The sequence below is a fragment of the Ascaphus truei genome, chromosome 9 (genome assembly GCF_040206685.1).
Source record: "Ascaphus truei isolate aAscTru1 chromosome 9, aAscTru1.hap1, whole genome shotgun sequence".
In the NCBI taxonomy this organism is placed as follows: domain Eukaryota; kingdom Metazoa; phylum Chordata; class Amphibia; order Anura; family Ascaphidae; genus Ascaphus; species Ascaphus truei.
In genome coordinates, this window is record NC_134491.1 from 38,587,728 (window position 1) to 38,614,997 (window position 27,270).

The 27,270-nt window shown below is 38.0% G+C and overlaps 1 protein-coding gene across 6 annotated transcripts in view; it reads left to right on the plus strand.

The window, feature by feature from the left end:
* The window catches only part of BCL11B (BCL11 transcription factor B), a 103,248-nt gene extending 76,506 nt beyond the window's left edge, over positions 1-26,742 (plus strand). For 4 of the 6 annotated variants that reach the window (XM_075614404.1, XM_075614401.1, XM_075614405.1 and 1 more), the window contains one exon: positions 20,348-26,742. In XM_075614404.1, coding sequence (XP_075470519.1) covers positions 20,348-22,335 — 1,988 coding nt within the window. In that variant the 3' untranslated portion in view covers positions 22,336-26,742. The remainder of the gene's footprint in view (positions 1-20,347) is intronic. The other 2 variants (XM_075614403.1, XM_075614402.1) reach the window with 2 other exon arrangements.
* The last annotated feature ends 528 nt before the right edge of the window (positions 26,743-27,270 follow it).

A 27,270-nucleotide genomic window follows, 5' to 3' on the forward strand; every position in this document is an offset into this window, starting at 1 on the left:
CATGCAACAGGACAATGATCCCAAGCACACCAGCAAATCTACAACAGAATGGCTGAAAAAGAAAACAATCAAGGTGTGCAATGGCCCAGTCAAAGTCTAGACCTCAACCCGATTGAAATGCTGTGGCTGGACCTTAAGAGAGCTGTGCATAAACAAATGCCCACAAACCTCAATGAACTGAAGCAACGTTATAAAGAAGAGTGGGCCAAAATTCCTCCACACCGATGTGAGAGACTGATAAAGTCATACAGAAAACGATTACTTCTAGTTATTGCTGCTAAAGGTGGTTCTACAAGCTATCGAATCGCAAGGTGTACTTAGTTTTTCACACATGGTTTCTCCATTTTGGCTTTATTTTTGTTAAATAAATCATGACACGGTGTAATATGTAGTGTTGTTGTTCATCTGAGGTTGTATTTACCTAATTGTAATTGTACCTAAAGGTATGTGTGCTCTCATACCTATCACAATATATCTAGCTATCATGTTTAGAAGACTGCACTCCGAGACACGGTTACAGCAGAAGCTGCCTTATATTGTACTGAAGAATATATATTTGCCCACTGACATTAAATTTCCTGCTTATCCTCCAAAGCAGTGGGTTTTTTTAACTTTTTTTTGGTTAAGGAAACCTATAATTATATTGTGACATTTTGAGGAACCCCAACCCTCTCTAATAACGCGTCTTAGATAAAATGCATTGTAAGTAACCCCAACCCTCTCTAATAGTGTGTCTGAGAGCAGATGCTTTGTAAGGAACCCAAACTGTCTCTAAAAGCGCGTCTGAGATCAAATGCATTGTAAGGAACCCCGACCCTCTCTAATAACACGTCCGAGATCAAATACATTGTAAGGAACCCCAACCCTCTCTAATAACGTGTCTACGAACAGATGCATTGTAAGAGGCTCCAACCCTTTCTAATAGCATGTCTGAGATCACATGCATTGTAAGGAACCCCAACCCTCTCTAATAGCATGTCTGAGAGCAGATACATTGTAAGGAACCCCAACCCTCTCTAATAGCGCGTCTGAGATCAGATGCATCGTAAGGAACCCCAACCCTCTCTAATAGCACGTCTGAGATCAGATGCATTGTAAGGAACCCCAACCCTCTCTAATAGCGCGTCTGAGATCAGATGCATTGTAAGGAACCCCAACCCTCTCTAATAGCATGTCTGAAATCACATGCATTGTAAGGAACCCCAACCCTCTCTAATAGCGTGTCTGAGATCAGATGTATTGTAAGGAACCCCAACCCTCTCTAATAGCGCGCCTGAGTTCAGATACATTGTAAATTCTTATGTATTTGGCACAATTTTCAAATGACCTGAAAATTACAGAGAACCCCTGAGGGATGCCTGCTGAACCACTGTTGAAAAAACACTCCTCTAAAGAATACATAATGTGCTCTCCACACATACGTCAGTTCGGTAAAATTAAGTAGCAAGCATCGCCTCATATTGTTTCCTTCATATACTAATAGGCCTGTCATTAGGCCATTTGTGCTAGTTACATTTTGATTAGTAAAGTCCTCAAATTTCAGAGCGCATAACTCTGCAAATGCACATATTGTATGCCTTGTAATTTTAATATAAGTAAACTGCATGACTGCTGATATTTAAGTGGTCTGATGTGTAAGTTTAATTACATGTCCCGTTTTTCTTGCTGATTGACCACACACACTGCTTATCCACCAAGATGATCAAGTTTTAGAAATGACAAATTATTGATTTGCAGTTATTCTTGATGCTTTTCCCGTTCTATCAGCTCTTCTGCTTGTGGCTAATCTCCTTCTTTAGTTGGAAATGTTTCTTAAGAACTCCTTATTGATATTGTGAATTTTGTGGGAAATGATTGTCACATTCTTTAGGCCTGTGAAGCACGAGGACATGTGTGTACTGTCACTAACGGGAAGGTACCATTATTACACTGATAAGATGAACAGATAACAGGCGTGTTCTGGGACAGTAACACTTCTGCTATGTACATCTGCAACAAGGGAAATCTCACACAGGAGATTCAGAACGGTTAACAATATAACCGTAATATGAGTCCAGTAGGTTAAAGTGTTAGGGACCCCAGCCAGAGATAAGAAGGCCGAAATAAAGTGTGTCTTAAAAACGTGTTTCAATATAGCGGCTTGTTAACTCTGTTGCTAACTCTGCAAATCCTTAGCAACAGGAAGTGGTTAATGTTGGACTTTTTTTATTCTCTTTCGTGTAGTGAGTTGGCAGTGAGGTTTGTTTTACTGTATGGTCGCCATGCATCCTTGTAACTGTATGGTAGCCATGCATCCTTGTAACTGTATGAAAGCCATGCATCCTTGTAACTGTATGAAAGCCATTGTAACTGTATGTTCGCCATGCATCCTTGTAACTGTATGAAAGCCATGCATCCTTGTAACTGTATGAAAGCCATTGTAACTGTATGAAAGCCATGCATCCTTGTAACTGTATGAAAGCCATGCATCCTTGTAACTGTATGAAAGCCATTGTAACTGTATGAAAGCCATGCATCCTTGTAACTGTATGGTCGCCATGCATCCTTGTAACTGTATGAAAGCCATGCATCCTTGTAACTGTATGAAAGCCATATTTTGAAAGGTGAGTGGATTCATTGTACACGTTGAGATGATGCACAGGATGCTAAAACCCATACATACGTTTGAGCCATGTCATATATAGGCTTAGTTTGTAGGTGATGTTGTGATTTTTTTTTTATAGCTTTTTTTTTCTTTAATTTTTATAATCTTTATATACAGTATCTGCTACTTCCTTGCATGAAATGTACGTTCTTCATTGAGGTTTTGAGTTACTCTCATGCATCTTTAGTGCAAAGTATTTCCAGCCTGCCTTTCTGCTTCTAGTGAAGCTCTTTTTAATCAAACGCTGTGAAACTATTGCTTTATTGGAACAAATCGTGCAGAGAGCATTTGCAACACAGCCATTCCGACTAGCCAGAGAGTAATACATTCCAGTCCTAATCTAAATGTATGTACGTAAAACATTTGTATTTATAATGTAGTGCATCGAATGTTCCCATGCCACCGGTAAGTGGTCTCTTAGGTTTTCCAGAGTTCCTGAGCTCAGTCTCCTCCACTTTGGGTTCTTATTTTTTTAGCTGCCAGCAGAACTGCAAAAAGGACAATTAGAATGATAGAATCAGGTGTGGACTTTGATGGCGATGAAAAATCTGAGAGGGCTGACATCTTAAGTGTTACCCACAGAAATTCACAATTATTTTAATTGAGCTTTTTCTGTGCTTTTTTTCTTTATTATATGCAGTCCATTTGATATGACAAGACAGGCATGGTAGCATTTCATTAGGTATGGGGATTTTGACCTCACGTGACTGCACCTTTAGATATTGCACATGTATGGAGATAGTGCCGCTTTCACACAGACTCCAAGTGATTTATTCTATTGACAGCAATCAGAATCCTCAGGCAGTTGAAACTTCCCCTCTAATTGAACTGGGAAAGGTAAACCAGTTTCAGGGCTCTGCACGCTGTAATTGCAATAATTTAATTTAGCTATTTAACCTGTAATTCAGTGGTATTTATTAAAGAGCATGGGAGAAAATGAGGCCATTAGGAGCCAGAGATGAATACATGGGAATGAAAATGAACACTTCTAACTGCCAGTTGACCTTCGTTTTGTAGCAGTTTTTATTAGGCTGGTCATGGTAATTACTGGGACGTGAATCCTGGAGAAAAGTGAGTAATTCTGTAATGAATGATTTTTATTCTTTATCTCTCACTTCCCAGGAGCACAACGTGTTGTGAAACTACAGTACATGTAACGGTTTTGTTTATTTTTGTACAAAATAAATTGTTTGCGTACATTTCAGCAACACAAAAAAATCACGTGTGTGGCTGACATTTTTTTTCATATTAGGGACGGTGCTTACCAGATTCAGTCATTTACAACACAGAACAGGAGCTTATTAGGGTATTGTTAAGGTATTACATAGATTTCCATGGTGAGTGTGACGGGGCGCGCGGCGCGATCAAAATGCCGTGCCTCTATGAGGCAGGCCATAGAGCGCGGTGAGAAGCACCGGTGCTCGCGATCCATGAGGACACAAATAAATTTGTTGCGCGATGGCCGTGTCACGTGAGCGGTTCACGCAACGAGGGCGAACCAGCTCCGTGATGTCACGGCCACGCCTCCCGGTCGCGTCTACCCTTAGGCCACAAATCTCTGCAGCTACAGGCTAGCGTGACGCCACGAGCACGGTCACCATGGACATGAGACATAATGGGAATAAGCACAAGAGACATAAATGTAACATTAGGAAAAGGACTCCTTGCCCCGAAGAGCTTACAATCTAAGTGGTAAGTAGAAAGAACGTACATAGACAGTAGGAGGGTGATGCAGCATGTTTAGTTGTGCAGGACACAGGGAATTATGTTCTGCCACACATGTGCCGTTTCATACCTCTTTAATCATGTCAAATTAAGTTTATTTAATTGTTTTAATATTTCTTCATTGATACCACTTCATTTCCTTTCAGAGCACGGACACTTAATATACATATGAGAACCTAGAGTACCCAGTATTGGTAAAACAGTATGCACAGTGTAGTAATTACAATTTCTGTTCAAGTGAAATGAGTGCAAGCGGTTTGCTAACCATTACAGATGGAGAAAGTTTTTGCTTGCTTAAACGAACCTTGCAAATTTCTTCCTTGTTGTTTTGCTGAAAAAGCTAACTTTCGTCTAAAAGTTCACAACAAGTTAGCTTAATGCTAAGAGTCAGTGGGCGATGCGTGTGCGATTCATTTCCAACACTTTCGCAGTTGAAATTTGAACGAATAAAGTTGTGAGGGTGCTATTTCGCAGCTTGAAAAAAGTAGTACAGTAGTGAATTGTGAACAATTTGATCCGTTTCGTTTGAACCTTTGGCCGTTTTTTCTAACATTTTGGAAAGTTTGATCAAAACTACGGCTAACCATATCGCAACAGGTTTGCACATCTCTATTATTAATAATGCTTTTGTGTAACAATGTTTTTTTAATTATTTATGAGAAATAAGAAGGCTCCAATATAATGAGTTACAATGCAAGGATTTAAAGGTCAAAAAATGTATATACTTGTGCCTTGCATTCCCGTTGTAGTTTTAGATTATGAGAATTTTCAATATATTTGTATCAGCGCTGTGTATCTGCGTATCCCACAAGCCATCACTGCATAGAATAGATATACACACTCGATTAGTGAAAGAGGTCTATAAGACCATTTATTGTATATACAGACATGGACAGGGCACAATGATTTGGGATGTTATGTGTTCCCCTCTTTCACTAAAATGAATGCGTATATCTATTTCTGGATGAAATTGCAAGTGTTTAATGGTCCCTGACATTCAGAAATCACTGGAAAAATGTATTAACTAAGAGAAAAGTACAAAAAATAAGTAATACACGTTTAGAGTGAGTACATAATACTGCTGGTTTCTTTATCAGTCATTGCTACATCAGGAAAGTTTCAAACTAATAAATGAAAAAAAAAAGGACATTAAATAAAGGGGACGAGTTGGGGTCCGTCCCCAGCAGGGTGAAACAAATCCCGTCTCTTTGTGACTCTGAATGTAAGAAAGCTCTCAGGGAAAAGGACCTGTGTCCTAAAGATTCTACGTACAGTGCTGTGAACACTGAAAAAAAAGTATTTTTTAATATTACTAAGCAGGACGGTGTGTATTGAATATAGTATTAAGAGTTTGTGCTAATCACCACCAATTCCCAAACGATCTGGAGGTAGTCACTGTCATGTACTGGAACTTTTAAATCCCTTCATCTGCTCTGTTGCTTAGTAACAGGGATCATTTCTCATGTATTTTGGAGGGGGGGGGGGGGTTGGAAATTGCATGTACTGTTGGAAATGCAATGAGCACATTCGATCATATCTAATTCCTATTTATATTGCTGGGGACATCCTTACTGCCCAGCTGCCCTCTAAAAGACTCAGAGCTGTGGGATTTTGTGATGCATGAATGAATACTGGGAAATGGGCCAGGACTCTGCTCATAAGCTTCTTCATCATTTATTACCTTCTAGTTTTAATTGTTTTCCTGGGTCTTTTTCTTCGAGATATTTATCTAGGAGGAATAGTGCTTCCTTACTGTGCCCCGCACATAATTATGAGCGCGAGAGATAAAGACAGTGGATAGCTGACTGCAATAAGCACACGCAGACATTAAATACACATCTTTCCACCTGAAAAAGCATATTTACCAACACATTTTTATTGTCAATCTACTAGACTTGAAGGGCTCTATTTGAGGTCTGCATGTTGACACGAAAAGTATGATAAACTGTTGGTTTATACCTTCTGTCTAGTTGTTTATTATAATCAAAAACTGCAATAACCCAGCTGAACTGCAGTACCAGTGTTACAGTAAATAGCATTTTTATGGAATTGACCTTCCCTGCTCAGGGCATAAAACTCAAAGGGCCCCGTAAAGACGTCCTGCAATCAATACAGTGCTAGGAAGCACATCAAAGTATGTTTTAGTATATGCAAAATGTGAGCTTGGAATACTGTGATAATCATCTCTCACATATTTTTGTGCAGAAATAAAAGGTGGGTGAATATTGAGGTATGGATTATGGAGGCCAGTTCCATATAGTACCATATAGATTATGGAGGCCGGTACCATGGCTATATAGTACAGAGCGACAGTCATACACAGTCAATAGTTTCATCATTTTTATTAAACTGCGCTCACAGAACCAGGTTACTGTATTGGCCCAAATATAGTGCTAGGTTTTTTCCTAAAAATGTCCTTCCGAAAACTGTCCTCGCAATATGCGCAGCCTAACACCTTTTTCATGCAGAACACCTTAAAAACTTTAGGGTCGTATTATGTGCGAGGCCGTACTATATTCGGGGCAATACAGTACTTTTATTTGCATTCCCCTGATTGCATCCGGTTTAATCATTTTATTCTCTTAAACTTTAGCACTTAAAAGAAACTTGTGATTTCTGATTTACACAGTTTGCGTTGAAAATAAATATGAATTTGAATTATCTTCTAAATATATACCATTTTGTGGGAGTATTTATATCTGCAGGTGCATGTATGCGATATATATATATATATATATATATATATATATATATATATATATATACACATGTAGAGGTATCAGTACCATGTTAGCCGAGCTTCAATAATCAAAAAATAAATAGATGATACCGTTCTGTGGCTAAGCATTTCGTTAGCCACAGAACGATATCATCTATTTATTTTTTGATTTTATATATATATATATATATATATATATATATATATATATATACTTAGTTAAGTTATGGTGAGTAAAAAAAGTGACAAAAAACCTCCACAGCAAAGCATATTGCTATATATATATATATATATATATATATATATATATATATATATATATATATATATATATATATATATATATATACATATACATATACATATATATATATATATATATATATATATATAGCAATATATATATTGAAGCAAAAGGTGTTTGAGTGAAGGTACATAGGACCCAGCACCTTCCAGGGTGTGTTCCCTTCACTCTCACCTGAGCCCTAATTAATGAGCTTCAAGGTTAAAAGGAACCCAGACAGCTTCCTGTGCTGCTGCTGTGCTGATCTGAAGGCACACACACAGACAGCCCTGTGAGATACTGCAAAGGGAAGCTGCAGGTACAGTGTCTAAAGTGGGGAAAGAGCTTAGTTTCCCCCACTGTTAGTTAGGGACTAAGCTGTGTTAGTCAGAACTCTGAAAAGGAGTTAGGTTTTTGTTTCTGTTTTATGTTATAAGTTAACCCTGTTCCTGCTTTGTACCTGACAAATAAACCCTCCTGTGCATCAACACTACGTTTCCCTGCCTTTGATCTGGATAAAAGAGACTGCAACGTGGTGTGGACATCACAATATACATACATACAATATTTACACACACACACACACACATATAGTATTACATTACCCAAACCTTGGTCCAGTGTAAATAAAGGAACAGCACATTGCAGAGAATAAAGGCAAAACATGTGGGTGAAGGGGAAAAAGTTGTTTTTTTCTGTTGTCTCTTTTTTCCCCTCAACACACGTTTTGCCTTTATTCTCTACACTGGACCAAGGTTTGGGTAATGTAATGATATATATGTTCCTATGAAGCGTGCACTTGCCCATACATGCTATATAGGAGTGCCTTCTGTTTTCTGCGTGCGTGCGTGCGTGCGTGCGTGCGTGTGTGTGCGTGCGTGCATGTGCGTGTGCGTGTGCGTGTGCGTGTGTGTGTGTGTGTGTGTGTGTGTGTGTGTGTGTGTGTGTGTGTGTGTCTGTGTGTGTTTACACACAGAACACCAAAACAGAAAATGTAGTTTTCAATATATCTATAGATTTCAATCACATTTTTCTCTTTATGTTCTTGCTGCTGTTTTTAAAACTGATTATTCTCTTCGTCACCAAAATCTAGGTGTGGTGGACAATGCTTCTATAATGAAAGACCTTTCAGAAAAGATGCATTTTAGAGCAGAAACAATGGCAATCTTTGCTTCTGTTTGTTCTTTTAAGAAGGTGGTATTAACTTAAAAAAATATAAACGTCCTATTTTTATTTGCTTTAAACATTTTGCCCTTGGCATCTGTTCTAACCATTGTGGGTGAACCTAGACCATATTCTCAGAAAGGGTTAAAGCACACACTTATTGAAAAGCATTCACTACTTAATTACATTTCCTTCTTCTGGAAGCTATTTTAATGTTTTTTTATCATCACATGTTAATTGTGTATTAATGGGCTTCTCTGATTAGTTGAAAACATAATGAAACCTTTGTAAACATCTGAGGGAGTAAAATGGTAAGATAAGGCAGAATGAAAGAATGTTAGAAGTCCAGAAATAACTGGTTTGGATAAAGAACAGATTATTACTTTTATCTGGAAATGCATCTGCAATAATATCGATTATGGTGCACTTCACCAATATTGGGAGTTATTTGAGAAAATGAAATTGTAGGAATTTTAGGCCCTTTTGGGCACTTCTGTCCTAAGTAACTATTCCACCACTAAAGGCTGTATGTAGTGTTACTTTTCAAACTATTAAATGCTGGAAAAATGATGGTTCTGAAAATGAAAACCTCCCAAATCTAAATATCCATCTATCAACCACAAATGACAAACCGTTTGCAAACTGCTTGGTTTTTCCTCCAGGGCTTTTACGTTGTTTGTATCACTGTTATAACTGTTCCCTTCTCGGTAAGAAAGGCCTTCACTGCATTAGCAGCAGAAGAGTTAAATTATTAAGGAGCCTAGACATATTGCAACATGTTGCCTGTAACTATAAAGATCAAGGGGTAAACATGTGACACGATTCTTTTCCTTTTCTGCATTCCTTATCTCCTTTTGTTATGCTCCCTAAAAAACGTTGTGGAAAGTGGGGTAGCATTGGCAATTAGACTCTTTTAGGGGCACATTCAGATAAATGCAACTGAATATTATATAGCACAGATTGCACACGGAGGCAGCTGGGATCCAGTAAAGTGCAGACCTCCAAAGATTCACAAGATTGTCAGAATATTTGATGTTTTGGCCAGAAGGCACATGATTTGCTTCACAACTGCAACGTTTCACGGAAAACCCCAGCAGATGAAACTAATGCTTAGAAGAGGAAAAAAAGCTTTGTTTCATTAGAACTGAGTAATTTTCTACTTTTCTGTTTGCTACTGTAGAATCCTATTCAGCACAGACGTTTACAAATGCTTCTACTCTAGCGTTAAAAGTCTCAGTTATGAAGCTCTTAGATATTTCTCTCTGAAGAGCTGCAGTCAGAAGGATTTTGCTGCTCTCGCTGTGTTATTAGAAAACGCGTGGCGGACGGTTGAAATGAGAATGCTACTGTATGCAAGAGCGATATTCACTGTGTGCTATCCAAGGAATGCCTGCCAAGGCAGTGTATGAACAGGAGCCAAACAAAACACAGGCGTCTTTCCAGTGAAAACCGGTGCACTTTTGCAAATAGAGGAAAAATTGACTCGGATTCTAGTGTTCCTGTTGCAGGACTGATTGTTTTAAAAATAGCTTTTAGGCGCTGTGCTCTCATAGGGTTTTACATTCTTTGCATTCTTTTATTCATCTCTTATGTAATGAAAACTGATCCAAAAAAGGAAAGCATTTTTGTTGTGCCTGGACACATTTTCCACAGTTTTTTGCCAGCAAAAAAAGACAAATCAATGCACCTAAATTATACTGCACACCGTAAACCTGGCGTGCATTTAATCATCTAATTTCTATGTACAGTAGGACACTTCCATCTATGACTTCCTGATTTTAACACAGGAATCAGTATATGTTCTGCATAATTTCAGACTGTCCATCAATTTTTTTTCCAGCTGTTATGTACTGTTTGCCCCTTATTTTCTCACTTTGTAATCAGTTTACACAGTCTTCAGCTGATTCCCACATTCCATGATGATAGGAACTGACTGCGACTGCACCAGGAATAAATAATGCAGGTCTTCTTTTTCAGGTCTGTTTTTATAGACTCAGAAAATGCTTTTTAAAATCAAGATTAAATGTAATGTATAATGTGCTCTATATGCATGAGGCATGCAAAATAGAACCTCATTCTTTCTTAATAAATGCGAGCAAGCATGGCACATTGCATTTCATGCACAGAACCCGAGTGAAGACGCTTAGACCGGTTTCCTGTTCTATTTGGACAGAGTCCAACTCTATGTAAGCCGCAGCAGAAACCCACACTGCTTACAGTACCATGTTACAATACAGAACATAGGTTATTATATGACTACAAGCTACGCTAACTACTGTATGCACCAAGCAGACTGCATTACCGCCAAGTACCCTATCAGTTATTTAATGCCCTATCTGCATCAAATAGCCACATTTGTTTTCCTGATGTACAATATCTAATTCACGATCAGCTTGAAGCCAACACTCGTGGTAAGAAGAAATGCAGAACTTGATACATTCTATTATAATATGTGTAATGAGTGACTTCACCCTAACTCTTGTCCCATATAATCACTCCACATATTACTTCCTGCACTTTGCTATATATTGCCATTAATAGCCACACATATTAAGAATGAGTTTAATGTCCTTTTCACTCCAAGGCTCTGACTTTTTTCTATTTCTAAAATAAATCAAATATATGATTGCATGAAATGTCAGCCAGGATCATACATAGAGGTACGTATACAGATAAGGTCCAAGCCAATAATAAAAAGTATATCGCCGGGGTACTGCATTTACAATCCTAATAAAAGTTTATATTTTATAAACAGCAAAATAAATAAAATAAAACAAATGTAATCAACAGAACAATTAATTCATGGGTCCGTTCTTTTACTTGTTAAAATATTTCCTGGTCATTTATTGAAGGTCAACGTTTTTGTCACGTACACAGACCTTTGCCAAGAGTGACGACAAAGGTCCACGTATGTAACTGAAATGTCGATCTGTAATAAACGATGACATTCTATGCCGGTGATATTCATCTATAGTGGTGTGAAAAAGAAGGTCCATGGTCGACTCAATGACTACAAGGTTCCCAGGTCCCGTGGCTGCAAAACAGGCCCAAATCATCACCCTTTCACCACCGTGCTTGACAGTTGGTATGAGGTGTTTGTGCTGATATGCTGTGTTTGGTTTTCGCCAAACGTGGCGCTGTGCATTATGGCCAAACATCTCCACTTTGGTCTCGTCTGTCCAAAGGACATTGTTCCAGAAGTCTTGTGGTTTGTTTAGATGCAAATTTGCACACCTAAGCTGTGCTTCCAAGTTCTTTTTAGAGAGAAGAAGCTTTCTCCTGGCAACCCTTCTAAACAAACCATACTTGTTCAGTCTTTTTCTAATTGTACTGTCAGGAACTTTTAACATTTAACATACTAACTGAGGCCTGTAGAGTCCGAGATGTAGCTCTTGTTTTTTTTTGCAATTTCTCTGAGTATTGCACGGTCTGACCTTGGGGAGAATTTGCTGGGACGTTCATTCCTGGGAAGATTGGCAACTGTCATGAATATTTTCCACTTTTGAATAATCTTTCTCACTGTAGAATGATGGACTTTAAATTGTTTGGAAATGGCCTTACAACCCTTCCCAGATTGATGGGCAGCAACAATTGCTTCTCTAAGATCATTGCTGATGTCTTTCCTCCTTGGCATTGTGTTAACACACACCTGAATGCTCCAGACCAGCAAACTACTAAAACTTCGGCTTTTATAGAGATGGTCACACTTGCTGATGATCACTTAATCAAGGGCATTTGATTAGCAGCACCTGTCTGCTACTTAGCATCTTAATTCCTATGTAAGCAGTAAGGGTGTACTTAGTTTTTCACACATAGATTCTCCATTTTGGCTTTATTTTTGTTAACTAAATCATGACAGTGTAATATGTCATGTGTTGTTGTTCATCTGAGGTTGTATTTACCTAATTTTTACACCTGCTAAGGAACAGATGATTGTTATTATGTCCTTATATGTAAAACCATATAATTCAAAGAGGGTGTACTTTCTTTTTCACACCGCTGTATGTACCTGCTGCACTGATTTCATGTTCAGTACGACTCTGCACTCGGGACCACTTTCCTTACTATTTGTTGCTAGGATCGTAGCTATTAGTTTGTACATTGTATATCAGGTTACAGCCATGTACACACCTGCTCTCATCCACGCTTCTTGCCACCTCTACCCCTGCTAATGGTGCTAACCTGCAGTATCTAATTTAATACTAACAAACCTTAAAACTCGCCTCACAAATCAGACATCCCAATAGCCTGCACTCATGGCTACTGTCCAACACTCAGTCACTCTACCAACCATTGTGACCAAGCACTGCCATCTACAGCACTTATTCCCTCACCTGATGTCTCTTTAAGTTTCCCATCATACCACTTAGATTGTAAGCTCTTCGGGCAGGGATTTCCTTCCTATTGCCTGATTTTGCTGCGCTTATTGTATTATTATAATTTCCCGTACTGTATTCTTTGGGAAGCGCTGAGTACACTTTTGGTGCTATATAAATAAAGACATACATACATAAATGAAGAGTCCATATAAGTTTATAAAAACTATAGGAGGATCAGAGTACTTGGCACACCACTGGCAAATATAGATTTGTACTGCGTATGGTTAGTCCTGTACATCAGTTGATATTATGTTTTCAGAAACAGAAAAAATAGGTCATATGAACAGACCAATTGCATCCAAGTAACTCTAGTAATTGATCCCTGCTGGAGCAGTCCTGTACGTAAATACTTGTTGGGGTGCGCATTGTGCGTCGGCATTCCAGTATGATCTTTATTCATTCCATCAGCCAGCTTTAAATTCAGGAAGGGTGGAAACGGCAAGAACATTCAGGCTGGTGAGATTGACCAGCGTTCCTTTCTATTTCTCAGTGAGTCAGATGAAGGAAGTTGGCATTGTCAAAGCGTGAAAGCTCTGCAGAAGTGCCGCAGGTTTTTCATATGGAAATGTGAAATAATGGGGTGATTAAATAGAGCTGTATATTAAAGTACATCTGACATTAGAATTAGCATAATGTGCTCTAGCCCTAGGCAGAGTACTTTATTTGCCATCTGCGTCGGACCAAAATCCCCCAGGGAAGCGCTAAAATATTCTGAATAAACTCAGCCCGAGTTCTTATTGAGAATAAAATACCATTTGTGGCACGTCGTATTGATTCGTCTTAATTGCGGTGCAGAAAAGAACATTACGTTGCTGATGACTTTTGTACTCGGTGACAAGTCGGCAGGAGTTATTCTAACACTGCAGTTGGTTAACCTGAACAGACTGTCGTCTTCAGACCTGGGGAAAACCTTACCTCTAGCAGAATGAACTGCAGTGCCAGGGATGCGGATTACCTCATCTCAATACTGCACCTCTTCCTTCATTTTAGCAGGTTCAAGGTCTATATTTCTCTGGTAACATTTCCCTTCTGTGGGTTAGAAAAAAAAGGGAAAGAAATGATAATATCATAGCAGTGACAATATACCTCCATGTAATTAATTAGTGCTTAAATGTTGTGAATGGCTGAAAAATGTAAAAGTGGAGATTTCGGTATGGTATTGTATTTAGTTAAATAGAATTATAATGTGCATTTTATCCACATTTAACATCAGTTATAGCTGCATGTTTACAAGCTACCCATGTAGTTATTCATACTGCAAGTGCCAAGAAAAATGCTTATGCAAAATAAAATCAAACATACTGTATTACAATGCTATAGTTACACAGCACTGACTATGTATGTTGTGCTGTACAGTATACAATGTGATGTAGAACTGGAATTACAGCAGGAGTCAAGCTATAAACATAGGCAGGAAGGAATCGTTGCACAACGGACCTAGATTCTTAGTAAAGATAAGAGGAAGATAAGTTAACATTAACACACATTTCATCTTTGAGAGGATGGGAATACTCCTGCATACCCAGCATGTCACCAACAATTATAAGGTCCCATTTTTATCCTGTAATTTTCTATTATTATATGCAATTTCAATATTCAAACTTTCTCCACCGACCTTAGTCTATTATATTTTATTATATATTCAGATCAAGGGAATAACCTTTAACTTCAGAGACAATTGAGACAAGTGTACAAGTGTATGTCTGCGGTTTTCTGGTGTTATATAAATCCCAGCAGACCTGATCACTTTTCTATAATGCCACTCAGAACAATATACATATATTACTACTTGTTTGTACTGCTTTGTTAATGAGTCCCATTTGTATTAGATAACCTATATAATACAACATCTAGGCTTTCTATAACGTCAATTATTTCCACATAGCTAAATGTACGTTGCATTAAAATAAGATTTACAACCTTTGGAATACTTCCTAGACTTGAGCAAGAGATACAGCTATATTCATACAACAGGGAATGGTTAGCTTTTTAATAAAGACATACAATAAAATCTCAATGTATAACATGCAACAAAGAGTATAATTGAAGACATTAAGGGGAAAGTATACAACTCCAGCTGTTTTTTCTCATTTCTTTTTGGTTCTCTTTATTTTCTTGTCTGTTTTCGTTGGTTTGTAGATTACTAGAACAGGCAAATAGGAAATATTGAAGATTAGAATTCCTTCAACTAATGAAAACAATGCCATTAAATATAACAGAAGGGTGACTGTTTGTGGTGAAAACAGACACATCATTTTTACGTGTTATACATGATGTAGACCATAACCTTGCTATAGGGAAAGTATTACTATGTATTATTCATTTATGTTGGCAACAGGTATCCAGCTAACTGGTTCTTCCCTGACAATCATGACCAACAAACCAATGAGGACAACTCCATATGAGGCTGTCCATATTAAGGCCGCTATTCTGATGAATGGGAATGCTCTTTCTCCATGTTTTGTTTCTGCCAAGACTTGGAGCCCTTTGACAGAGGCTAAGCACTCTCAACAATATAAAACACATTCTTAGTAGAAAACAGAAAACAACATATAATTAGGGGTATTCTAATAATTGCATATTCCGACCCTTACTGCTTGGGTTGGATGTCCTCTAGCCTCAGACTCCATCAGATAAATACTGTGGGGAAGAATTCTTCTTTTGGTTATAACTGTTTGCAAAAGGGAAGTGAAGACCAGGAACATTCTAAATCAGCATTGCATGCACTGAGGTGTTTTGCAAAAAGATCATCACTCATACCACTATATAGCACTTTTTTCTTTTTAATGATTATATTAGCACACTTGTATCAAAATTGCAATCACGTTTCCCTATTCATCCTTAAATTGCTATTTTAATCCATATCTTAATTGGAAGGACTTGTGTGTTCTTGTTTTCCCACCTTACAAGTCCCCGTTCTCCACCAATCACACATCTTCTATTAAAAGCCAAGCAGTCCTAAATCCTATCTTTTCATTTCACTGTCAACTCAAACCCTGTTACATCATCTAACAAACCTTAATTACATTTAACACTGGACAAGCAGCCATGGTACATCTCCACCTAAAGCTACTGATTAACTTTTTGTTGATTAAATGTTGCACTCTGCGTATGGCTTCACAAAGTTTTTAACCACTTTATGAATAAAGCTTGTAAACAGACAGTGGGATCCTGTTAACCTCTGATTAAAAAAAATAGATTATATTCTTATTATCTATCATTGTATTTAATTCAGTTCAGAATGTTTTCCATAGCTAAAACAAATGAGCTTCTCAACCACCATACCATAAACACATCCTATGGTTATTTTTCTCTACTAACAAGTAGTAGTGAGTACATGTTGCATACAAACATGTCTTTGGGGACTTATTGTTTGATGACTTGCATGTTTCCAAATCCTGTGGATGGAAGTAAATCAGATTAGATCTACAAACCGTTCAGAAAATATATCTAACAAATACTCTACCAGATTAAGGGTCTTATTCTAGTAGCTCCAAATCTGTCATTGCCAAATCGCACGTTCGCATGTTCACAAGAAGCGGAATGCATCTGAGAAAAAAACGGTATTCTCTATGGCAAATCGCATATTCTAAACCGCTTCTATAAAAAGTGACAAACCGCGCGATTTGTATTTGCTTTAGAATCAAAATAACCTGAAGGTGATGCAAACTCGCTCCAAAGCTTAAGGCATCGCCCCTTAATTTAATTGGAGGAAGGTTTGAGGAGACATATATACAACTGCAGACACTATAAAGTTAGGAAGTCTTCGTCCACACACCCCACACACCCCAGGCTGTCAAGTGTTACCGGTGGTGGGGTGATGCGGCGTCTCCCGGCATTCTCCTGTGTCTCCCCCTGCAACTCGTGTCACATAGCGTCCCGTTGTCATGGCAACGTGGTGTCATTTGACGCCGGGCACAGCCATTTTCAAACGAGCTGCAAGGGGGGACACTGGAGTTTGAGGGAGAAACGCAGGAGAGTGCATTTGTTTAGCCCTGTATATATTTATTTATATTGTGACAATATATATATATATATATATATATATATATACCTGTGTGTATATATATATATATACACACACACACACACACACACACTCATTCTGATTATGTCCTATGTCTATGTCATAATCATTTATTTTCCTTCCTAATTATTAACAAAATGTCCTTTATCGTTTGAGTTGCCAAAACCCCCAAGGTTACTCATCTCCTTGAATACCTTATTGTCACAATGGTCATGTCCTTTGAACACCTAGTGAAAACACATTGGTAAAATAACACTTTATGTGAATGTATATGTCTTTGGATTGTACACGGAACGGCTGATTAATTTAACCTGGTCATGTCCAGAGTGACTGTAACTTTGTAAACGATACAAAAAAAGTGGTATAAAAATACCATATTATCTAATGTACACAATGCAATGCTTTAAGCTTAACATACTGTAGTTCGATCTATCAACATTCTTTTCAGAATATAAGGAATAACAACATACAGGCATACCCCGGTTTAAGGACACTCACTTTAAGTACACTCGCGAGTAAGTACATCTCGCTCAATAGGCAAACGGCAGCTCACGCATGCGCCTGTCAGCACATCCTGAACAGCAATACCGACTCCCTACCTGTACAGAAGCTGTGCGCAAGCGGGGAGACTATAGAGCCCGTTACAAATGCGTTATTTACATCAGTTATGCACATATATGACGATTACAGTACAGTACATGCATCAATAAGTGGGGAAAAGGCAGTGCTTCACTTTAAGTACATTTTCGCTTTACATACATGCTCCGGTCCCATTGCGTACGTTAATGCGGGGTATGCCTGTATAAGCTCTACAGTTTACAAATGTAATTATCTGCGCTCTAATTTAACAGGTAAATTATATGTGTTATGCATGTTTTATGCCATATAGTTTCAATATAGCTTGCTAAGCAGAAGACTCCAACTCATACCCACTACCAAACCCCCAGAGAGATTCCTGTTATTGCTGCGAGTGATTATAGGAACACTTTGACTGACTCCCAATCTTAATCTTTTTGTATCTATTATTCTTACAGATCTCTTTATATGACCATGGGACCTCACAAGACAGGAACATCCTGTGATATTTGACTTGTACTTGGCTTAGGGGTGTATAAGTAATTGTACTATTCAACGAACAAGGATTCCCAGCATGTTTAACCTGTTGTGTGCTGGCAAAGAAGGGTTTGAAATAATAGGCCAGTTTCCCTACTGTAGAAATGTACTGATGGCATCTCCAAAGAAGTTTTACTGTTAATCTCTTTCTAAATGTGAATGTGTAGAGTGCTTTGGGCAACTCCTAGACAAGATAGCCTAAAGAGATCATATAAAAATGTACACAAAAATAAAATAAAGAAGACTAGAGAATAGTCTCGGGAGAGGGTTTGAGGGCCTTGAAAGTGACTACAAATCTGTCATCTTTGGATAACACCGTGGACGCAGGGAATTTTAAAGTTGTGTTGGGATCCTCTCAGCTGAAGAGCTTAGATAGGGCACTAAAACATTGCACCGAAAATATTTAGGAACTCTTCTCTAAGCAACACTCTGCATCAACACAAGTATCACAGTCATCCCCAAAATGTTTTCTTTTTTTAAATGTATCAGAGCCAATGACCTCAAGTAAAAAAAGGAATTCGTATTAACGTGTTCCAGCAAGTTCACTGTAAGTAGGTTGCCGTTTTAAAGATTTCTTTGCAAATCGACCATTTAAGTTTTCCGTTGAATTAAGTAGAACACCCAGGCTTACCTGAATGGAACTTTTCATGTTTTTACAAGTTCATGAAGTCTGTGTATGTTGAAGTGAACATAAATTATGTATCAACAGGGAAACAAGTAGAATATGTCAGCAATGTATTCAAGTTAGTAATATTATAAAGTACTAGTCACAACCGCTTAATATAATTTGTATAGGCCTGAGAGGGGTCGCCATCCTGATCAATTCCTGGAGGATGACATTTTGACCAGTTTTACCTACGTCCCTTAATTTAATTGACCAGCTTTTAGTTTTGGGTGGTTCCTTGATTGCCCCTCTTGGCTACTGTAGGTTCCTGCAACACTCTGCATTGTGGGTCAGAAGCAAAGGGGTTAAAGTTTAAAATAATGTTTGTTGAATGAGTTCCTGCAGTACCATGGGCTTTCTCAGCTCCTGAAAGTGACGACTGTGGAATTATCTTGTCTGTACCTGTCTCTCTTGTGAAGCTCGGTCAGGGATTATGGATCCAGTTTCTGCACTCACAGTGAGGAGATGAACATTGTTGTGAATACTGTGAAGTTGCAGGTGAAATCAAATATTGTTCTACAATTTCAATTGTAGGGTGTGTAGACTTTCAAAATCTTCTCCGAACCATTTTTACTTTTATATGTATTTACATATGCATTGTATATAACTAATTCCTATGTGTGAGGATTTGAACATTTGTCAGAATTGCTTTTTCCCCACAAAATCATTAAAAAAAAAATAATAATCAAGCTTCAGTGTACAAAAACAACTTTTAATTACTGTCCGCTCCTAAAACCTCATACTAATAGCCAGATTGAGTAAGTGAAGAAACTGTATTTTATATTTTGATGTCTTAGAATATACAGGGTTCCGTTTTTGTCTTGTTTCTTTTTGTTTTACATTGGTGGGTTTTCTTATTTTTGTTATTTTATTGTACTTTTTTAATCTTGCACTTATATTCCTTGAGACATATAGGGTAAAGTGTGTGTCCAAAGCGGCCATTCAGGCTTAATAATTTAAATGGGAACATTCGGCTGAAAACGCCCCAAACAGCAGTTTTGGAGTGTATTGAATTTAACACGCACGCACACACTTTGCATTTGTAAATGCAGCGACCACATCTCTTACCAAATATTAACATGATCCACGTTGTAAACCTTAGCATGTCTTGTTTTTGCTCCTGCGTGTTGTTAAATAAAACTGTACAAATATATAGAGCGAGATAAGCCGTAATGTCAAATGTAACAAAACTACGTTTTTATAGCTATGCAGTTGCAGTATATTTAAAAAATCAATGCAAATGTCTTAAGGTGAAGTTCATTGAAGCATCTATTGATCTTGAAATGTTTTTCCACACACATATTCTCTGAAACTCTTACCCGATAAGAGTGGTTAACAAATAAATGATAAGGAATCTTACAGTAGCAAACATTCAATACCATATGCTGCACTGTGCTGCACATTACAAATTGTAAGTAAAATGAAGAGTCAGAAAAATGTTTTGTACCAACCAAAAAATCAACACAAAACATGAAGAATTATAAGAAATCAATTCTCCACCTCTTTGGTCAGTCAGTTCAATAATATGAAATTATTCTGTAGATAATATATTACACCAGCAAAATTCTGTGTGGTTTGCAATATATTGTTTTAATAGTTTTCCTTTTTTTGTGTTTGTTTCTTGTGTAGGTAAAGATGAGCCTTCAAGCTATATTTGCACAACATGCAAGCAGCCTTTCAACAGTGCTTGGTTCCTGCTTCAGCATGCTCAGAATACACACGGATTTCGCATCTACTTGGAAACCAGCCCATCTAACAGCTCCCTTACTCCACGTATCACTATCCCTCCCCTTCTGGGACCGGAGACTGTTGCACCATCCCCCCTGATGAATTTTCTAGGAGACGGCAACCCCTTTAATCTTTTACGAATGACAGGACCCATTCTGCGTGAACATCCAGGCTTTGGTGAGGCTCGGCTCCCTAACACGCCGCCACTCTTCAGCCCACCCCCCCGCCACCATTTGGACCCGCATCGCCTTAGTGCCGAAGAAATGGGGTTAGTCGCCCAGCATCCCAGTGCCTTTGACAGAGTTATGCGTTTAAACCACATGGCAATTGAGTCTCCAGCAATGGATTTTTCCCGAAGGCTACGAGAACTGGCAGGAAACAACTCCACTCCTCCTCCAGTCTCTCCAAACCGTGGCAACCCTATGCATCGCCTGTTAAATCCCTTTCAGCAAAGTCCTAAATCACCTTTTATGAGTACTCCACCATTGCCGCCCATACCCCCCAGCAGTACTACTCCGCCACAACCCCTGGCAAAGAGCAAGTCCTGTGAATTCTGTGGGAAAACATTCAAGTTTCAGAGCAATCTTATAGTGCATCGCCGTAGTCACACCGGAGAAAAACCTTATAAATGTCAACTATGTGATCATGCGTGTTCCCAAGCAAGCAAGTTAAAACGTCATATGAAAACACATATGCACAAAGCTGGTTCCATGACTGGCAGGTCTGATGATGGACTGTCCACAACAAGTTCACCAGAGCCAGGCACAAGTGAGCTAACAGGAGAAGGAATTAAGTCCAACGAGACAGATTTTAGGAATGAGAGTGACCCTTCTTTAGGCCTTGAAAATGAAGAAGAGGAGGAGGAAGAGGAAGAAGAGGAGGAGGAACTGGAGAACGAAAGTAGACCAGAGTCAAGCTTCAGCATGGACTCTGAAATGAGTCGTAACCGTGAAAATGGTGCGAAGCCACTCCATGACGAGAAATCCCTTGTGCTTGGAAAAGTGATGGAGAATGTAAACCTAGGAGGAATCCATCAATACAATGACATGCTCCATGAGAAGCAGAAGAGAAGTCATTTCATGAAGCGTTCTTCTGATCCACGAGACTTATGTCGGAGGATTCCAGGTGACGAAGAGGCAGTGGAGAGAGAACTTATCCGTAATGAGGAAGCGACGGTCAATGGAAGAAATTTTGGCTCGGGTGAACCCTTTCCAGGCTTGTTCCCACGGAAACCAATGCCCATCTCTAGCTCTGTACTAAACAACTCATCGAAAAGGATAAAGATAGAAAAAGATTTGGACTTGCCACCAACAACAATAATCCCTTCCGAAAACGTTTACTCTCAGTGGCTGGTAGGGTATGCAGCATCACGGCACTTCATGAAGGACCCGTTTCTAGGATTCACAGACTCACGACAATCCCCTTTTGCAACGTCTTCTGAACACTCTTCAGAAAATGGAAGCCTGCGGTTCTCCACTCCACCAGGTGACATGCTGGACGGGGGTCTCTCAGGGCGGAGTGGGGGCAGCACTCCACACATAGGCGGACCTGGTCCTGGTCGACCTAGTTCAAAAGAAGGGCGGAGGAGCGACACGTGCGAGTTCTGTGGCAAAGTATTTAAGAACTGCAGCAACCTCACGGTGCACCGCCGGAGCCACACTGGAGAGCGGCCTTACAAATGCGAGCTCTGCAACTATGCATGTGCCCAGAGCAGCAAGCTGACGCGCCACATGAAAACACATGGCCAGATAGGTAAGGACGTCTACCGCTGTGACATTTGCCAGATGCCCTTCAGTGTTTACAGCACCCTGGAGAAACACATGAAAAAGTGGCATGGAGAACACTTGCTGACAAATGACGTCAAAATTGAGCAGGCAGAAAGAAGTTAAGGCCCCCTAATGGGTTAAATCAGGGGTCTAGGTATCCATTTAAGTTGTACAGATTTAACTATTGCCAACTGAGAAAAGCTGACCTAACTTGCCTCTTTAACCATAACTTAGCATAAATATGTTAGGTGTCGCAAAGTGGCACTTAAAATATAACCTGTGTCTACAAAGTTCTATTAAACCTGAGGGTTGAACAAGGCAGTAAAATTTGTGGAGCCTTTTAACTGTGCAATAATTTCTGTATTTATTGGGGGGGGGAGGGGGGTTCTTTTTGTAATTTTGGCATGTGCAGGTACTTTTTTTTTCTTGCTGTTTCAATTTATTTTCTTAGTTTAAGTATCCCTGCTAAAACCCCTTTTGTACTGAAGGGGCCAGCATCTTATTGCAAAACAGTGCATTACACTCCCCTTTAGATCAAAAGGGAGTTATTTTCCCCTGTAGTAGTCTGAGATCATTTTCCTTGTAGGGGAGAATCATATCTTAAATTATCGTTTTTTTGGGCTGCTACTTTTCTGGAATTTAAGCTAAGCGTATGTAATTTCTTGCAAAGAAGCCATCAATTGTTTGATTTTATTTGTATATGATTTTTATCTTGCCATTTCTAAAAGATAAGGGTCAGAGAGAATTTACACAGCGGATTACAATCTTTAAATTCTAAGCACTTAATTGTCTTACATAATTGGATCTCATACGTAGCAGTGAAGATGTCACTTCAAATCCGAGGCCTTTCGTACTATGAATTTTGCAGTGTAGCAGTCACAATCCTTACGGAGAGTGTTTTACTAAAGGCTGCAACATTAAACAATAGAATGTTTATTTTACATGATAGTAATGGACCTTGTATATAACGCTGGTCACATGGACACCAGAAGAGCAAACAGCATGCAGTACTAAAAGGATGGAAATATCACATGATATGTAGTGGAGAAGAACCCCCTTTTGAAATATTTAATATGATCTCATAATGGAAACAGCTGTTTCAAATTCAGGTAAATGCTGTTAACCCTTTCAACACTGAAAGGGCCTTCAGTGCAACATGGGCCTTTCAGTGCTGAGAGGCTGAAGGGTTATTATTGCAGTTGAACACATACATTATTGTAATTGGCTACTTATTTCAAGTACTGTGGATTCTGAATTGAATTGAAAAATGTGGTTATTTATTCTAAATGATGCAAGTTCCAATAATGACACCTGCCTTTAAGATCCTTTTTCCATTTTTTTTCTTTTCTTTGCGTGCACCAGGAGGACAGCAGAGAGCAAAAGGTTACCCGTTTTAATTATGTTGACCGCACTTTAAAACTCCAGTTTTCTTTTCAATGGCTTCTGAACAAGAAATTACAGCATATTCTTCTTCTCAAACCCATTGCGGGGTTGAACTTTATAAAGGGAACAGCTGAGATTAAGTGCCAGTGTTGCTAAGCGTGGCATTCACAATACTGGCACTATAAAAAAATATATATATATAATTTATTGGACGGTTTGCCTACTGCCATTCAATTTGTTGTGAGTGCCTTGAAAACTGATCTTCCTAATTGAGTCTTTCGAGACAAATGCAAAACATTTTTGTGAAACAAAAAAAAAAGACTTTTAAAAATAGTAACACGTGAAAAGTACATTCTTGTATAAAAAAAGCCACATTTACGTAGAAAAAAAAGATTCCTGGTTGAAGATAGTGGACACAATAATGCCATAAACCCCAATTTAATGAAGATGTTTACCCAGCACAACTTCGAACGTTCACTAGCTGAATTATTCTCAGCTTTTTTTTTTTCAGGACAACGCTGCTTAGAAAACGGAATGAAAATTATTTACTGCTGAATTGAAACTGAAATGACACAAGTTACCAGTTATCGTTGAATGGGGGAAAAAAACAATTCAGGAACAACGGCTATTTTTTTTTTTTTTTTTTTTTAAACGTTAAATTTAGTGCACTCTGTCTTAAAATACGTTTACAGTATTGAATACATACAAAGGGTAAAAAAAAAAAGAAATAATTGTGTGTATGTGTGTTTGGACGATCATTTATTTTAAAAGTTTGCTTAATAGGTTATAAAATGCCATAATGGCCATGTGTATATTGTTTTTCTTTTGGTGACGGGGTTTTAGTATATATTATATATATTAAAATTTCTTGATTACTGTAAAAGTGGACCAGTATTTGTAATAATGGAGAATGCCCAGGCATTTTACAAAACCAGAAAAAAAATCTTTTTCCTTGAAAATGTTGCAGTAAAATTTAAATGGTGGGTCTTATAAATTTGTTCTTGTCACTGTAATTGTAAAGTCTGAGTTTTAGTATTTTTTTTTTCCTGCCTTGGGTGTTGAATTTTTATTTCAAAATGTATAGAAACTTGTATTTGGGGATTAAAAGGTGATTGCTACACCATGTAGAAAAAGTAAAGTAGAAAAAAAGTGCTTAATATTGTTATTGCTTTGCAGAAAAAAAATCACATTTCTGACCTGTTCTTATTTCTCTCCTCCCTCTCTGGATATTGATATCAGTTGGTTCTCATAATGTAGGCACTTGCTGTATTTTTACTGGAGCTTGTAATTTTTTAACTGTACGCTTGTCCTTTTAAAAGGATTAAATGTACCTTTTTGTTAGTGAATTTGAAAAAAAAAAATACATGCTGCCATAGTATATTTTCTTAATTTGGCAGGATAAAATATTGCAAAAAAAAAAAAAAAAAAAGGAAAAAAAAGAAAAGATAAATAATTTGTAATTTAAGTCCTACTGTACAGAAATTAAAGATGGTTGTTTAACAACTTCTTGGTAAAATAAACAAAACAGATTTCTTAAATGTTTTGTTCACCAGTAATTTTTGTTGTACATTTTTTTTGTCTGTATTGGCCCACAAAAAAGTACTGTTCCTACAGGGATGTAACAACCCATTAGGTGCCTGGACCTTGTATCAAGGACTTACCAGGTATGAACTGATTGGGATTAGATATTCATGTATAATGAACTATCAGTTTTTTTCAAATATGTGTATGTATATATATATATATATATATATATGTATATATGTATATATATATATATATATATATATATATATATATATATATATATATATACAATCCACACATGTCCTTTATAATATACTGTACCAGGAAAATCCCCTACAAAGAACGAGATATCAGTCCCACATCCCGCTTCCTAAGAACTGTTACACAAAGACACGTTGAGTGATTTACTTTAAATACAGTTGCAGATGCATTAATAAACCTAGTGGTCCAGGCACAGACATTACCCACCCCCACCCCCTGTTAGAACAGGACCTATTCTGTATACAGGTCTTGCCAATCCATGTTGTTTCTGCTTTGCTGCTGTTCACTCTTTTAGTACATTCCATAAACTCCTGAATGTTTGATGGGCTGAGATGAAATTCGTTCCTTTTTGGCAAACATATCACATTTGTATTTCGGAGTAAGCAATTCTGAGGAAGCCAAAATTGATATCTAATGGAAGAAGCAAGTCAGGTTTTAATGTCAGTATGTTCCTCCAGGTCAGGCCATATTAGGAAAGATTGCCCATATAGAACGCTTTGCAGCCCCAGGCAAATACGAGACCATCTTTCCATCCTAATGAAAAGTCATATTATAAAATGATACGTTAGTTTGAAATAAACTTGATAATATTCACCAGCAAACTGTATAACCTCTTCATTGCCAGTCTGCAAGGCATTGCATACCTACGGCACCAAGCGGTTAATGACTTAACGCATATTTTAAATTATTAATGGATAATAAAAGCACAAATGTTGTGTTTCTGCTATATACGGTGGGAATCAATGAATTGTACCCCTTATCTACCCTAAACCATAAGCACAATGTGTTAGCTGTCATTCCGACACCTTATCCCCACACTTTCTATAGGAACGTTTCCATTATGGTTATCCAAATTTCATCGCAGCCCACAATAAAAGACAGTCCAAGGTTTTGTGCATCACGGGCAGAGTCGTCGTTATGGTGCTCTTTGTATTTTAGAACTGCAAAGCAAAGTTAACGTCACTTAAGTTGTTTGCATTTGTACGGCAAGGCAAAATATTTTTATTACCTTTTTCTATTATTGTATGAGCTTTTGTTGTTTACTTGGAGGTTTTCGTCTTTTACTACAAGTTTGGAACTATTTATTATTGCTTGGTATTTGCGCTCTGTTTAAAAAACAAGAGCACTTTTTTTTATTATGGATAAAATGTTGGGACGGCTGGAGGTCATTTCAACATGGCTTTAGTGACATATTTATTGTTCTTTTTTTTCTTCTCTGTACAAGATTTTGGCCTCTTTCTTTCCCTTACTGTCACAATGTTGAGTTCGGCATGTGTCTATCATTTCATTTGTACGCTCGTTCAAAACAAAGTTTGTTCCAGTTTCAAGTTATAAAAATAAATTGGACATTTAACTTGATGATCTCAAAACTGTTCCTGTTTTCTTTGTTAATACAAGTGGATTAAAAAAAAATGCTTTTGCTTTTCTGTTTTCTTTGGTTCATCACCAATAAAATATTCATAATACTGTGTCTAAAGGATGAAATGTTTTGGAACACAATCATGATGTGGGCTGCTGGAATAAATACACACACACTGGTAAAATACTTGGTTTTATGCAATAAGTATCTGTTTCCTGTAAACTTTAATACTGTATGGTAGACAGGCTGCAATATACCTTGTGATTCTGCAAAGTTATATAGTATTAATTTCAACATGGGCCACAGTGTGGCAAAAACATGTTATATTGCCCACGTCCACATAAAAATGAACTAGCTGAAAGTACCCGGCGTGGCTTGTGAATTCTAAGAAACCAACCTCATCCCTCCCCTCTTCCTCTCAGCCCCCTATCTTCCCTCCTCACCCCCACCCCCATCTCTCTCTCTCCCATCACTTTCCTTTAATACCTTATGATGTCCCCAATTCTTTCTGCCTCTCTCCTTATCCA